This window comes from Zootoca vivipara, chromosome 7 (genome assembly GCF_963506605.1).
Source record: "Zootoca vivipara chromosome 7, rZooViv1.1, whole genome shotgun sequence".
NCBI lineage: Eukaryota > Metazoa > Chordata > Lepidosauria > Squamata > Lacertidae > Zootoca > Zootoca vivipara.
The window spans coordinates 6022642-6038883 of NC_083282.1; the positions used below are offsets into that span (position 1 = coordinate 6022642).

The 16242-nt window shown below is 40.6% G+C and overlaps 1 protein-coding gene across 3 annotated transcripts in view; it reads left to right on the forward strand.

Moving 5' to 3' along the window:
- RALGPS2 (Ral GEF with PH domain and SH3 binding motif 2) overlaps nucleotides 1-16242 on the forward strand; it is a 91521-nt gene that overhangs the window by 11971 nt on the left and 63308 nt on the right. For all 3 annotated transcript variants that reach the window (XR_009557856.1, XM_035121306.2, XM_035121307.2), the window contains exons 2-4: nucleotides 7171-7302; nucleotides 7696-7803; nucleotides 12006-12056. Coding sequence is in view for 2 of the 3 variants with exons in the window: in XM_035121306.2 (XP_034977197.1) it covers nucleotides 7246-7302; nucleotides 7696-7803; nucleotides 12006-12056 (216 nt within the window). In the remaining variant the exon portion in view is untranslated. The remainder of the gene's footprint in view (nucleotides 1-7170; nucleotides 7303-7695; nucleotides 7804-12005; nucleotides 12057-16242) is intronic.

Here is a 16242-nt window from a genome sequence, read left to right on the forward strand (position 1 = left end):
CTTTATTATGGTGACCTCTGTGGTGACTCTACACATTAGAGAAAAAGGAGTTGCAAATTCCTTTCACTTCTTTCCCTCCTTAAATGTAATGTCAGAACAAGCATTTAGATGCCCCAGTCTTCCAGACAGAAACTTTAGCTTTTCAGCCCCCCCCCCCCGCCTCTCCTATGCTGATTGGCTGCAACAATTTCAGGAAGAAACTATTGAGAGAGGGGTGAAAGAAAGCAGACAAATCCCCGGATGGGGGTGAGCTCCCGTTGTTCAGTCCCTGCTCCTGCCAACCTAGCAGTTCGAAAGCACGTCAAAGTGCAAGTACAGTGGTACCTCGGTTTAAATACACAATTGGTTCCGGAAGTCTGTTCGTAACCTGAAGTGTACTTAACCTGAAGCGAACTTTCCCAGTAAAAGTAATGGAAAGTGGATTAATCCGTTCCAGACGGTCCGCAGAGTACTTAAACTGAAGCTTACTTAACCTGAAGCGAACTTTCCAATTGAAAGTAATGGAAACTGGATTAATCCGTTCCAGACGAGTCCGCGGAGTACTCAACCTGAAGCGTACTTAACCTGAAGTATGAGTGTAATTGGTTCTGGAAGTCTGTACTTAACCTGAAACATACTTAACCTGAAGCAAACTTTAGAATCATAGAGTTGGAAGAGACCACAAGGGCCATCCAGTCCAACCCCCTGCCAAGCAGGAAACACCATCAAAGCATTCCGGACAGATGGCTGTCAAGCCTCCGCTTAAAGACCTCCAAAGAAGGAGACTCCACCACACTGTCGAACAGCTCTTACTGTCAGGAAGTTCTTCCTAATGTTTAATGTTTGAAAGTAATGAAAAGTGGATCAATCCGTTTCAGACGGGTCCACGGAGTACTTAAACTGAAAGTACTCAAACCGAAACGTACTTAAACCGAGGTATGACTGTACTGTAGATAAATAGGCACCGCTCCGGCAGGAAGGTAAATGGTGTTTCCGTGCGCGGCTCTGGTTCGCCAGAAGCAGCTTAGTCATGCTGGCCACATTACCCGGAAGCTGTCTGCGGACAAACGCCGGCTCCCTTGGCCAGTAAAGCGAGATGAGCACCACAACCCCAGAGTCGTCTGTGACTGGACTTAACTGTCAGGGGTCCCTTTACCTTTACATTTATGCAAATACTCACCTAACAAATGTAAGTAGGACATGTGTGTATATACATCCATGTTTTGTGTCATGTACGTATAAGAAAGAGTTTCAGTAACACTGGGAGCTGTGTTAATTAAAAAGCAGAAATTTACTATAAAATCTAAGTTGATCAGAATGAGGAACAATCTTTTTTACAGTTGCTAGTGCAACTAATGAATGAATGAATTCTGATGAATATCAGTTACTTTAAAACTATCAACCTGCCCTTGAGTTAAGATCTTGGAGGGAAGCCCTGTTGTAAAGGTAAAGGGACATTTCTTCACCTGCAGAATATTACCAGTCAAGCCCTGTAAAGTCACCAACTTAACATGTGCCTGGGCATCTAAAAATTTCAGATATTTTCTAGGCATTCTATATGAATTATCATAGTTTTTTATTCCTGCATTAGATGGCAGACTTTTTCACTTCCAGCTGTACTTGAAAAATATCAGGTGTGTAGTTTTGTGAAGATGCCTCAAATTTTTGATGATCTAATCCAAGAGACTTCTAGATGCCACCCACCTACACATTAAAGGATGGTGCAAGTGTTTGTACTTGAAGTGCCACAGTTTATTTAGGCATAAATTTTGGATTTGTAGATAGTTCATTTCCCAGTATATAGCCACATTTGTGTACGTAGTGCTGAGCATCACTGGCCAGTTGATACTGTGCTGGCATTATTTCAATGTTAAGAGAACTTTTGGCTGCTGAGCACAAAAACACTCATGTTGAATGGTTCTAACTGTGCAAGTCTGGTGCATGTATTTATAGAGTAAGCAAATGGTGATTAGTATTGTGAAGGGTCCCAGAGTTTTCATTGGTGTTGAAAAATGCCCACCTGAGGTTTTGAGTCACTTATTGTAAACTGCCCTGCTATGGAGTTTCTGAATCATGTAATCTCTGAAGAATGACTGACCCTGCATACAGTAATGTTTTTGAAAAACTGAATTAGGTTTGGTGCTGTTTAAACATGTTTGGAGGCTGATGTGAAAATCTGGTTTCTGATGCAGGTATTTAAGCTTATCTGCTAACAACAACATGAGCTGTCCTATTGCTTCTTTTGTTCTGAAGGAAGATTTGTGGTTCCCCTCCATTTTAAGATCTTGCAGTGACTGATGTTATGTCTTGTTGATCATTGACCTGTGGTCATCAAAGTGTACAAAGTGGAAGGAAAGGGAGTTTAGAGTGACAAAATACTGAATTTTAGGTAAAGAAAAATACATTTGAGAGAAGGTACTGACAGCTTATTTTTTATTCAGCAAATGGCTCAGAGCAGAAGGGCCCCTTGTTTTCCCTTCCCAGCACAGATACGTGGCTCAACCTGAAGCCACCTGTACCTGGTTTAAATGATATGAGAACCCTTGGGGAAAATACGGTACTTGTGCAACTATCTTCCCCCAGATTAAAGTGTGACTGAAAGTGCAATATGAGATGGGGTAAAGTGAATCTATATGTATAACTTGGAAGGCTTTGCAAGTACAGTGTTTATAAATCTTAAGTTTGAGAAGTACTATGATTGAAAGTGCAAAGCAAACTTTTAGGTTGGAGACATTGTGGGGCTAAAGTGTAATTATTGTCCTTAATTATAGTTGCATGACCCTTGGTTCATTTAAACACTTTTATTTATTGTATTAGTTAACTAGTCCTAGTTTATTGAGATTAAATGTTTTCCCCTGATAGCAGCAAAGGGGTATATAGTGCCTATTGAGGTTTTGGTTTTGGTTTGTTTGTTTTTTGTTCCAACACCATAGAGGAATGCTGGTGGGATACCATCACATTCCTCCAGTATGCTTTCAGGCACAAGCAAATCACTCAATTCAGAATCCTTCATTTGAAAAAGGACCTGGCTGCACGGTACAAATTTACTCCAAACAGAAGCACATTGAGGTTCAGAATATTTTATCCACCCACCTCACTTATTATTGAATGAAGCATTGTATCACTTGTTCTGCTTTCCAAATAATTACAGTATATATCTTTAATGATTTCTTAGATCTGTCCTTTAAATCAGGGGTGGGGAACCTGTGGCCCTCTCAGGTGTTGCTGTTGCCTCCAAAGTCTCCAAAGAAAGTCAGAGAAAATCCATGTTGGTGTCCATTTGTAAACAAGTGAACAGTGTGAACCTCATGGGAATGCTTTTTAGAGATTGCAGTGTCTGGGTGTTATCTTGCAGCTCAGTTTGACCTTGTTAGAATGTTTGAATTCCTGACTGTGACAATAACCAAGGCTCTGAGCCGAGGTTAGGTGGGGAGGGGGAAGAGGATGCTTAAAATGTGAGGCTAGAAGAGGAAATACGCAGTGCTCTGCCTGCCTGCCTTGCCTGCTTGAATACTGAATTTTGGGATTTAACAGAGGATGGAAATTAATTGATACTTGCATGGACTATTGACTTTTGATCTACTGTACCCTGTTTTATTATTATACTAGCAGAAAGTTCCTGGATTTTGTTGGGAATCCTAAGAAACCAAAAAAATCAGTGTAGTTTTGAAAGGTTCAGTTGGCTGTCTTGATTCAGAATGTATCCGAAACCTGACAGAAACTTCTTGTTTGATCTTAGGAACCATTATGCAAAATATGATTATGATATTTTAAGAGGTGCCTAAATGCATAGAGAGTAAAGAGACAAACAACTTTCTAAAAATATATTTTGTAAATATATATTATTATAGTATAAAGGCTGAAATAAGGAGCCTTTACAATATTGAATTGTCTGGATAAACCTCTTTATAGAATCATATTGCCTGGGAATATAGCTTTTCCCTAGAAGGTAAAGCATGCAGCTTCCACTTTTCCAGGTTTTTAGAAAGTATCACTTAGGTAGGAGGTCTTTCCCTCTTACACTGGGTTACAAATACTATTATTCCTCACCATTGGCCATACTGGCTAGAGCTCACAGGAGTTGGTATCCAACAGCACCTGGAGGGTCACAGAGTTCTCATCTTTGCAAACGTTGAGAGTTTTTGAAGTCTAGTTGTGTAGGATTTCAGAGAATTAAATCAAATAAGACTATTTTTAATTATTTTGTAGTTGGCATGTCGTAAAAAAAGATGAAAGGAGTTAAACATCCCCAATACAGGAAGCATTGATACAGCAAATGGTACATTGATGAATCAGGAGGAATTGCCATTATCCTAGCAAAGCAATCTTTCTTTTGTTACAACAGTTTAATTTCTGACTTATTTATAGTGGGGGTTTCCCTGTGTGTAGATCCACCCTAAGAGGGAAATCTTGTTTTTATTAAAGCGCATCACAAATGAGGCATTCAAGAAGGAATAACATCACTGGGCACATATGTGTTGATGGCCTCCTTTCAGGAAGTTGTGAAAGTAGGAAACCCCTCTCTAGATCAGAGGTTCTCAAAGGGCATGGCACACCACATTGATGTGACAGGAGGGGATAGCAAGTGTGGTGGGAAGATTCAAGGACAATCAAAGAAACATTTAAACATTTCTGTGTAGTGTAATATAGTATAATATAGGTTACAGGTAGGTAGCCGTGTTGGTCTGGATCGAAGTAAAATAAAAAAATTCCTTCAGTAGCACCTTAAAGACCAACTAAGTTTTTATTTTGGTATGAGCTTTCGTGTGCATGCACACGAAAGCTCATACCAAAATAAAAACTTAGTTGGTCTTTAAGGTGCTACTGAAGGAATTTTTTTATAGTATAATATAGGAAAAGATAGTATCCCACCCGGGACATTCTGTTTCCTCTGCACACTACTGCCTCTGTCCCCTTCAGTAGAGAGTCACCTACTACCACCACATCTCTCTTCCTCTGGGAAGTGGCAGGAATCTTTCTATCCACTGTGCCTTCCAAAGCCTATTGGAATCTCCCCTTGTGTATTGGAGCCTATCTGGATATTGTCGGGATTGGTTACAAAGGCAGGAAACTTATGGTTTGAATACTTCCTACTCCTTCCTTTCAGCTTGCCTTCTCCAGGGTGCACTCCCTTTCTGTGATATCATCTCCATGGAAGGTAGCAAGTGGGTTATCACTCAGCATACTTATCCATGGTTAGTAGCCTTGGATCTGAAGGGGTTAGGTCAAGAACAGGAAAAGACTCCTCCAAGTCCATCTCCTCCTGTCTCTTTCTCCTCTTTCTCCTCTGGGGAGTGGCAGGAATCATTCAGTGCACAGCCACCTTGGTGTCTTCGGAGGTCGGCAACTGCTGTCCTGGCTCCTCTGGCCCAGAATGCTGCTATCCAGTGTGCCCAAGAGTCTTGCCCTTGCACAGGGTAACTTTCCACCCTGCTCCCTGCAGCCCCCCACATACCCTCAACCTCAAAATCTGCTCCAGAGGGTTTGGAGAACAATCTCCACAGGATCTCCTTATTGGTCTGTCACTGCCACTTTCAGTTCAGACCCCACCAATATAAGGGAAGTGAGTTTTGTTTGTTTGCCCTAAAGTGAATCTCTTTAAACATGCTTAGATTGAGGCACCCCCCCCCAATTTCCTCTAAACAAGGAAACTTTGCTTATTGGTTTTTGAACAAGTCCGTATATTAAACCATAGAGTCTGAAGGTAGTTAAATATCCTAGCTTGTTCTGAATGTGGCAGCCATAGTTTCCTAGTTTGAATGAAATGGGAAGCTGTTTAATTAGAGATTACTTCCTTTACTTGCTTCATTCCATTAAGGAAGAAACAAAGTGCTGCGTACAAATCTCAGCTTAATAAGATCAAATTTAATAATATGAATGTGACCAATATCTGATTAAAAATAATTACACAGGAAATCACTATGAAATAGGACCAATAAAAGTTTGTTGGGATTTGTTCTCAGCACAAGGTGGCAGCAATGCATCAAGTAGAAGGCAGACCAACTATTTTTGTAAATGTGCAGTTATCAAAGGTTTCCATTCTCATTTTAAAATGATGTTGGCTAAACAGCAGCATGAATATGCATTCTGTAAACTGATGAAAACAAGCAGCACTCTTAAAATAAACAACTTAATGCATTAATAGTCTCCGATTAGCTAAGCAATTGGTGATAATCAAGCTAATGTATTCCTTTATTTAGATCTCTTTAAAGCTATTTATTTACATCACAAACTGCTTTCCTGCCAAAGAAAATCCTATTAAAAGCAGCAACCAGCATTGTAATGAGACTACAACATAATATATCATACATGTGCTTAAATACAGAATAATTGTGCACATAAAATGAGAGCAGTTACCAAGTGCCTGTCGGACTATATGATTTATTTATTTATTTTACTAATTTCCACAGTTCAGAACAGAAGAGGTTTGGCAGCCATTTTTTGGGAAGGGCCATGCCATAATTATAGCATTGCAGCCTAAGATAAGGGGAATAACATTAGAGTTGCAATAATTTGAATCTCTTTCCATAAAACATCCCAAATCAATTTAAGAATAACAACTTTTATAAAACCAATTTTATAAGCATATATATGTTATTGAACTTTCAGGTTTTGTTTAATTTAATTCAGGGATGAGGAACCTTTTTTAGGCCTAAAGGCTGTATTCCCTCTTGGCCAAGCCTCTGGCAGCCACATGCTCTTATTGGGCAGAGAATCTCTGTTCCATGGATGAGGCAGGAGATGGGAGCAGGAAGACCAAGAAGCAGGAACAAGATCTTACCCCCTTATCCCTTTCTCTGTAGCGATTCTTCTGAACCATCAGAGACTTTAAGATTTTCTGTCTTAAATTAAAAGCACATGTAGTATTCATACAGATGGAATTCAGGTCCTCTACTATTTTGGCACAAATACTTCACTATTTGATAGTGCACTCAAAATTGAACTTTGTCGCATGAAATAACCAATTAGATCTAATTTTCTATTGTGTATCATCCAGATAATCTTGCCACAATCTTCTGAAGGGTCAACTGGATTGCAAGGGAATCACAATATCAGTTGCATAATATGGTATATTTACTTGATTGAGGTCTTCTGTAATTCCATAATTGGCCAAACATGTTACACTTTGGATGATCTGTCTGACTTTCTTGATTTATGGAACCATAAGCTGTTTTTTAAATTTTCTTTTAGGAGTGATGACTCTGAAGATGAATCAGTAAAGCCATCGCTGCAAATGTAGGGCAGTAAACCAATGGTGTGGACAGTATGGACCTAATGAATGGGCAGCCCAGCAATGTTAATATTGCAGCTACTGCTTCAGAGGTAAGGAGTCAGCAACAGTCAACTCAAAAAAAATATGCAGGAACATAATATATGCATACAACAGTGCAGCTTGAAGGAAGGATGTGTTTTGGTACACAATAAGTTCCTGTTCTTTGCTGGAGTGTTTTAAGCAGGGATCATGAAACTTTTAAAACTGTTTTTTAAAAACTTGGAAAAGGGTGTCTCTAAAATTTGGTACAGTCTAGGTACATGAAAACAAAATGTTTTAGTGGAATCCCTTTGTGGAATGCTCTCCCCAGGAAAAAATGCCTGGCGCCATCATCGTCAGTTTTTAGTCGCCAGGCTGAAATGTTTTTATTTACCAAGGCCTCTCTTTCAGATTTGAAGCATGTATACATTCACATTTTCAATTTTGTATTTTTGGTTTCTTAGAAGAGTAGCAGCTCAGAGTCATTAAGTGACAAAGGTTCTGCTGAACTGAAGAAAAGTTTTGATGCAGTGGTATTTGATGTTCTAAAGGTTACGCCTGAGGAATATGCGGTAAGTAATTAATAAGTAAGTGTTTTGCTAATTTAATAGTCTTACAGTCCAATCCTTTAAATGTTTCCTCAGAAGCCCCATTAAGGTTAGTAAGAGTCACTCCCAGGTAACTGTATAAGAGTCCAGCCTTATTCAATTTTCTCTTTGCCTGTTTACACCTACCTTCTCCTTCCTAATGTTTATTACATTCAGGGCTTTTTTTTAAAGCCGGAACTAATAATAACAACAACAACAACAACAACAACAACAACAACAACAATTTATTATTTATACCCCGCCCATCTGGCTGGGTCCCCCCAGCCACTCTGGGCGGCTTCTAACAAAACATTAAAATACAGAAATCCATCAAACATTAAAAGCTTCCCTAAACAGGGCTGCTCCTTAAACAGGGCTGCCTTACCTGAACTTACCTGAACTCAGTTCCGGCATCTCTTTTCTTGATAAATAGCATGATCACATAATTTACCAGATTGTGCTGGAGAACATTCCTGATAGAGATGATACCTTCTCCTATATCAGGCATGGGCAAACTTGGCCCTCCAGATGTTTTGGGACTACAGTTCCCACCATCCCTGACCACTGGTCCTGTTAGCTAGGGATGATGGGAGTTGTAGTCCCAAAAAATCTGGAGGGCTGAGTTTGCCCATGCCTGTTCTAGAAGAATCAGACAGGACTTTCTGAAGCCTTTTATTTCGTCTCCCGGGGTAGGAACAGCCATGTCTGTGGTTTGTGATGGTTGGGTCTTTTTTGTCTGAGGAAATTTCTTCATTTCTTCAATTTTTTCTAATTTGTTAGGATTATTTGCTATAAATATGTGAGGAGGGCAGATAATGAGTAAAAGGGTATATTAATTATATGGGATACGGGTGACACTGTGGTCTAAACCACAGAGCCTAGGGCTTGCTGATCAGAAGGTCGGCGGTTCGAATCCCTGCGACGGGGTGAGCTGCCGTTGCTTGGTCCCAGCTCCTGCCAACCTAGCAGTTCGAAAGCACATCAAAGTGCAAGTAGATAAAGAAATAGGGACCGCTACAGTGGGAAGGTAAACGGCGTTTCTGTGTGCTGCTCTGGTTCACCAGAAACGGCTTTGTCATGCTGGCCACATGACCTGGACGCTGTATGCCGGCTCCCTCGGCCAATAATGCGAGATGAGTGCGCAACCCCAGAGTTGGACACGACTGGACCTAATGGTCACGGGTCCCTTTACCTTTATGTATGTATGTATAGCCCCTATTATAGTTTAACATAATTGCTAAGCTTTCTGATGGAATTTAGTATTTGTGACTAAGCCCTCTTGTTGTTGTTTAGTCGTTTAGTCGTGTCCGATTCTTCGTGACCCCATGGACCATAGCACGCCAGGCACTCCTGTCTTGCACTGCCTCCCGCAGTTTGGTCAAACTCATGTTCGTAGCTTCGAGAACACTGTCCAACCATCTCGTCCTCTGTTGTCCCCTTCTCCTAGTGCCCTCAATCATTCCCAACATCAGGGTCTTTTTCAAGGATTCTTCTCTTCTCATGGCCAAAGTATTGGAGCCTCAGCTTCAGGATCTGTCCTTCCAGTGAGCACTCAGGGCTGATTTCCTTAAGAATGGATAGGTTTGATCTTCTTGCAGTCCATGGGACTCTCAAGAGTCTCCTCCAGCACCATAATTCAAAAGCATCAATTCTTCGGCAATCAGCCTTTTTTATGGTCCAGCTCTCACTTCCATACAACACTACTGGGAAAACCATAGCTTTAACTATACGGACCTTTGTCGGCAAGGTGATGTCTCTGCTTTTTAAGATGCTGTCTAGGTTTGTCATTGCTTTTCTCCCAAGAAGCAGGCGTCTTTTAATTTTGTGCCTGCCGTCATCATCTGCAGTGATCAAGGAGCCCAAGGAAGTAAAATCTCTCACTGCCTCCATTTCTTCCCCTTCTATTTGCCAGGAGGTGATGGGACCAGTGGCCATGATCTTGGTTTTTTTGATGTTGAGCTTCAGACCATATTTTGCGCTCTCCTCTTTCACCCTCATGAAAAGGTTCTTTAATTCCTCCTCACTTTCTGCCATCAAGGTTGTGTCATCTGCATATCTGAAGTTGTTGATATTTCTTCCGGCAATCTTAATTCCAGTTTGGGATTCATCCAGTCCAGCCTTTCGCATGATGAATTCTGCATATAAGTTAAATAAGCAGGGAGACAATATACAACCTTGTACTCCTTTCCCAATTTTGAACCAATCAGTTGTTCCATATCCAGTTCTAACTGTAGCTTCTTGTCCCACATAGAGATTTCTCAGGAGACAGATGAGGTGATCAGGCACTCCCATTTCTTTAAGAACTTGCCATAGTTTGCTGTGGTCGACACAGTCAAAGGCTTTTGCATAGTCAATGAAGCAGAAGTAGACGTTTTTCTAGAACTCTCCAGCTTTCTCCATAATCCAGCGCATGTTTGCTATTTGGTCTCTGGTTCCTCTGCCCCTTCGAAATCCAGCTTGCACTTCTGGGAGTTCTCGGTCCACATACTGCCTAAGCCTGCCTTGCAGAATTTTAAGCATAACCTTGCTAGCGTGTGAAATGAGCGCAATTGTGCGGTAGTTGGAGCATTCTTTGGCACTGCCCTTCTTTGGAATTGGGATATAGACTGATCTTCTCCAATCCTCTGGCCATTGCTGAGTTTTCCAAACTTGCTGGCATATTGGGTGTAGCACCTTAACAGCACCATCTTTTAAAATTTTAAATAGTTCAGCTTGGAATATCATCACTTCCACTGGCCTTGTTATTAGCAGTGCTTTCTAAGGCCCATTTGACTTCACTCTCCAAGATGTCTGGCTCAAGGTCAGCAACCACACTACCTGGGGTGTACGAGACCTCCATATCTTCCCTCTTACTAATTCCTTAACATTTTAGATATAACTAGCTGTTCCCGACCACGTGTTGCTGTGGCTCAGTCTGCTAAATAAGTAACTCCCCCACCCATGCGTGTTGTGGAAAGTCCCCCCACCCCGTCCCGACCCATTCATCCTCCCCAAACCCATGGGCCCCAAACCCATCAGTGCCCCCGTTCCCCACCCCAGCCGCATGACGTCACAACACTCCCTCTGCCGTGTAACGTTATAATTCTCCTGCGTGACGGCATTCGCCACCCTGACCCCCCTCTCTCCCCCTTGCATACCCCATGTGCATCTTGGGGAGGGCTGGGCCGGTTCCCGTTCCCCCAGCGGGTTCCGGCGGATGAAGGGACAGGATCCGGCCCCCGCCCGCCAGACAGCCACTCCCAGCAGCCTCTGCGTGCTTGCACATTTATATTCAGTAGGTTGCCATGTTTTTTGTGATGTCACAGATAGTCTTTAGCCAATGGCAGCAGCTGAGGCCTGAGATTATGATGCAGCTTCCTCGGCTGTGTTGCTTTAACATCCAGCAGATGGCGCTGGTTTTCTAAAAAATCATGTTTTTACCTTTCACAGGTGTGACATCTATATAATCTAGGTATATAAAAACACTTGCGTATACGAACGCAACGTTGTGGCAAAATTTCAAAGCAATCGGTCAAGTACTTTCGGAGAGCATAGATTAGTAACAAACAGACATTTACATTTTTATTTATATAGATTTGTTTTGACATTAAATGTGATTATCCAGCCAGTTTTCTACCATGTGATGAACACGATAGTTGTATTCAACTGTTGTACTTCCAACATTTAAATGATCCAGATCTGTCTTTGAAAAGGCTAGATCAGTTTACACTCCTCTTCTGGATTCCTAGCATCTAAGCCAGGGGTCAGCAAACTTTTTCAGCAGGGGGCTGGTCCACTGTCCCTCAGACCTTGTGGGGGGGCCGGACCATTTTTTTGGGGGGGGGGATGAACGAATTGCTATGCCCCACAAATAACCCAGAGATGCATTTTAAATAAAAGGCACCGTCTACTCATGTAAAAACATGCTGATTCCCAGACCATCCGTGGGCTGGATTTAGTAGGTGATTGGGCCTGATCCAGCCCCAGCGCCTTAGTTTGCCTGCCCATGATCTAAGCCTCTGCCACTGTTGATTTTCTCTTTTCCAGGAAGCAGAGATGGCTCATTGTAGGGTCAGGGAACAATGAGATGGCACACCATTTTATGATGGCCATTTCTCTAGTATTTAATAATAAAAAGCTAGCCCAATCTTGAAACATTCATTTCTAAAAGACACAACTCTTACTTTCCTTATCACTTTCTTTCAAAGGGCCAGATAACACTAATGGATATTCCTGTATTTAAAGCTATTCAGCCCGAGGTAAGTTTTTCTTATATAACCTTTTGATTTTACATAAATCTAAGCCAGGTTTCCTTATTATGTCAACCCATGCATATATTCTGGAACTAAGTATGTGTGCCAGTGTGTGTATGCATATGTACAAATAATTTGTGTTTCATGTTACATAATTTTAAAATGGTACCTAGTGGTGTCATCTGGAGTAATTTGGTTGACCAGTGAACTGTTAGTTGGTAGGCAAAGGAAGAAAACGGTACAATGAAGTATACTTTTGCTATTCAGTTCTTCTTATAGTTGGTATGGAATTGAACCTCTAGGGAGACAGGTCAATTTTTATATATATATAGTTTTTCTGAGTGAGTTTGAATGTTGAGAAAATATTTAATTCCTGTTCCAAACATTCCATGATAACAAAGTTGAAGATTACTGATACAAGGGCACTGAAGTTATTAGCCAGCCATAATTTGTGGTGACCACTAATTATTATTCTCCCCCAAGTCATCTCTGCTTTCAAGAAAGCTTGGAGCAGGATCGGAAATTATTGGATATTTGGCCAAACTTTGGATTATGATGGGGTGGGGAGCTTTTTCAGGCTGATGGCTGCATTATCTTGGTGGAAAACTTCTCAGCTGCCACACTCCATTAAGTAGGTGGTGCTCAAACAAATGTAGGTATGGTCAGACCCACAATCACACACATTTTCATTGAGAAGAAAGGCATATACTGTATTTACTTTGTGGAACTCTACTCAAGTTTCATCTTCCATTTTCTGTGGACTGTTTTTACAGGCACTTTTTCTGTCCTGACTGTGCAAAGTAGCACTGACATGAAGGTAGTTGTTTCTAAATGATGAATAATTTTAGATCAGAGCAAAGTACAAACCATTTTTTTCATTTCCTAAAAGTATAAACTAATTTTTTTTTAAAAAAAATGCATTCACTAGCATGCATGCTTTATTTTAAAATGACTTCTGCTCTCTTTCTCAAATGAAATCATGCACTAGTGGGTTAAACAGATGTGTTTTGTTTTGGGGTGTCCAGCTTGATAAAGCTATTCCTGCATGAATAACTATTCTGTTTAAAGATGAAAATGCAGTTCTTTCGTAAGCATCCTTTAATGATGGCCTTCAAGCTGCTGTGAAATGAGCAGTTTCTTAGTGTAACAAATCCAGCCTAGACTGTTTTGTTTTCTCTGAATATGTCCTTAACTTGCCTTACTTTAAGGATTTGCAGTATTTGTGATATACTTAATTGTGTGTACCTTTTAAAGCACACTCCAGATCAAATTAACGTCTTCCAAAAGGAGTTTCTTATAAGGAACTAACACTGTACCTCAGTTTGGTAAATACTGCTTTCACACTAGATTACAGAAGGGTTATTGTAATAGCCTGGCAGATATAAAATACATCATAGAGATGGTTTGAAATAATTGTTAATGTTTTATCATTGAAATTAATGAACACTGCTCCTTTAACAAAATTAGTCCTGAGCAAAATTGTTTATCTTGGAATTATTGTTTCATTGTCTCAATACTTAATCATTTCCTATTTTTAGAACACGTAGCTCCTCATACCTATCAAATCAGCAGAATTTGGCATCCAAAGCATTTTTACTAATAAAATCTGCTTTTGAGAAATAGTGTTAATGCATATGTATGTAATGTTGATCTTCCAGTTAGCATTGGACAGTCTGTGAGGTGCTGCAATCCTGTGTTCAGTCTGGCATCCTTGTAAACTCCAAAAATTACCAGAGAATTGATAGTGTTAAAATGCAGTTGTAGGGATATAGAGCAGGAAAGGTGGAGCAGCAGGTAGGACCTGGAGGGAAGTAGAATGCACTTGTAATAACCAGAAAAAGAGTGTGAGTGACTGCTTTTATCTTGGCTGAACATCTTGGCTGCCATCCCAAGGGAGCTTCCACATAGAAGCCCCCACTCCCCAAGCTGGTAGCTTCCTTGCAGGTAGCGTCAGCAACTAGATCTTGGTGCAGAACCTACAGTGGCTAGACCAGGCATAGGCAGCCTTCAGCCCTCCAGATGTTTTGGCCTGCAACTCCCATGATCCGTAGCTAACAGGACCAGTGGTCAGGGATGATGGGAATTGTAGTCCAAAACATCTGGAGAGCCGAAGGTTTCCTATGCCTGGGCTAGACCAGTGGTAAGGAGAGTGTGTCGTTTCCCTAGCAAGTTTTTTTTTTTTACTTAGGAGCTCCTGAGTCAGACCAAGCCTATACTCTGAGATGTCTTTACAGGTGAAGTCCCCTCTATTCTGTGGGGACATGTTGCATCTTTGACTTGTAAGCCATAAGGTGTTTAAGCAATTTATGCCTGCTATAGCTAGCATGTTGAAAATCATTAACTTGATGCTGATTTTGAATCACGTTCAAAGCTTAGAAGGATTTTTTATAAATGAAGTATAAGATATGAAAGAGATTAGTAACTTAATATGGTTACAGGTAGGTAGCCGTGTTGGTCTGGGTCGAAGTAAAATAAAAAAATTCCTTCAGTAGCACCTTAAAGACCAACTAAGTTTTTATTTTGGTATGAGCTTTCGTGTGCATGCACACGAAAGCTCATACCAAAATAAAAACTTAGTTGGTCTTTAAGTAACTTAATATGCAAGCACTTCATGTCCCTGTTAATTTCTGGGATGGAATATAATTCAGATCAGCTTCACAGTAACAATTAGTCTGGTGCATGTCAATATCCAGTCTGATAGGTAGCTTTTGGGTTTACAACATCAGTGAATTGGGTCTAGGCAAGTTTTATTTTAATTGTGATTGAAAACATGGCCCATATGACTATTTTCTTTTAAGCACATATGAATAAGCATTTTTTGTATTTTGTGTTAGCTGCCCAATCTGAGAGTTTAAGAAAATATTGTCAAGTACCAATGAATACCAAGAATCAACAGCCATATTTCAGTTTATATTGATGTAGCATTCATTCCCAACCATGCTAAATTCATCGGGCAACCTTTATTACTAAATTGATTGGATCTTTTGACTGAAGGGACTTCAGTCATCTTCTGTTCACTGCTGAAAAAGCAATGTCTGGGCGTTGTTCTAAAGTAATTTGCAATTAACTTCTTGACGGTTTTTAAAACTGAGTATGGTGCTGGAGGGAGGCAGAAAAGCAGGCTTGATTTAATGCCATAGCAAGGATGACAAGCTCTCCTACAATGGTCCAGGACTTCCACAGACTGCCAATGGCAATAATGCAGCAAGTTGGCCACCCCTGTGAAAAACTAAAAGGAAAAACCCTTTTTGTAATTTAAATGTGTTGTTTCATAATAAACATTTTGGTGATTAGCATTGGCCCTTTTTTCTATTTTAATTATTGAAATGCTTAATTATTTGACCAGTCATTGACTGGTTTGATACCCTGCTGTGGATAACAAATATGGAATATGCAGTTGAGAGTAAAAGTGGGCGTGATTATTCACAGTACTGGCCACTAAGTCTTGCTGTGTGCTAGATCCATCTTCACAGTGTTCTTTAGATCCTTTCACAGCCTGGAAGGCAGAGTTGTAGAGTTATTGTAATCAGTTTTCTTGGCTTTTCTTGTAGTGTAAAATTTTTAGACATACTTTGCATTATAGAAAAATCCCCCCCCCCCCGCCTTTTCTTTTCTTTTTGGAAGCACGCATCTCTTTGGGAGGATAGATAGCAAGGAAGTGTAAACGATGCCATTGTGATCAAGTGACCTGAGGAGCTCAGTGGCTCAATTCACATATAACAGCTCCCATCCCCATACGTTGGCCATTTATTCTGAAGCTTCAGGCTTGTATACCTCCCCCTCCCACTTTTGCATGCTCTCCTTCATTTACTTGTTTGAAGTGGATTTCTAGTTATGGTCTGTAGACAGCTTGCAAATGCCATAGTTGGCACAATTTAGATGCAACTGAAAAGTTGTGTTTGATCAAATCAGGAAGTGAGGGATGGGTGTGTGAGGTTTCAGCAAATGGCAATACTTTGCCATTTTGTATGAATCAAGCACTGACAATACTGTTTTCCTGTTACGCATCAACTGGACATAATAGATGCAGTTATCATTTCTGGCATTTCGCAGCTGGAAGAATCAGTGGACAGAGCTGAAGGACACAATTGGGCAAATTTAAATATTCATGACCAGGTGACAGCTCAGTAGCTATTCCTGTCCCAGGTGGTCAGTTCTGTACTTAATGGTTAATTTCCCCATTAAATAGTCC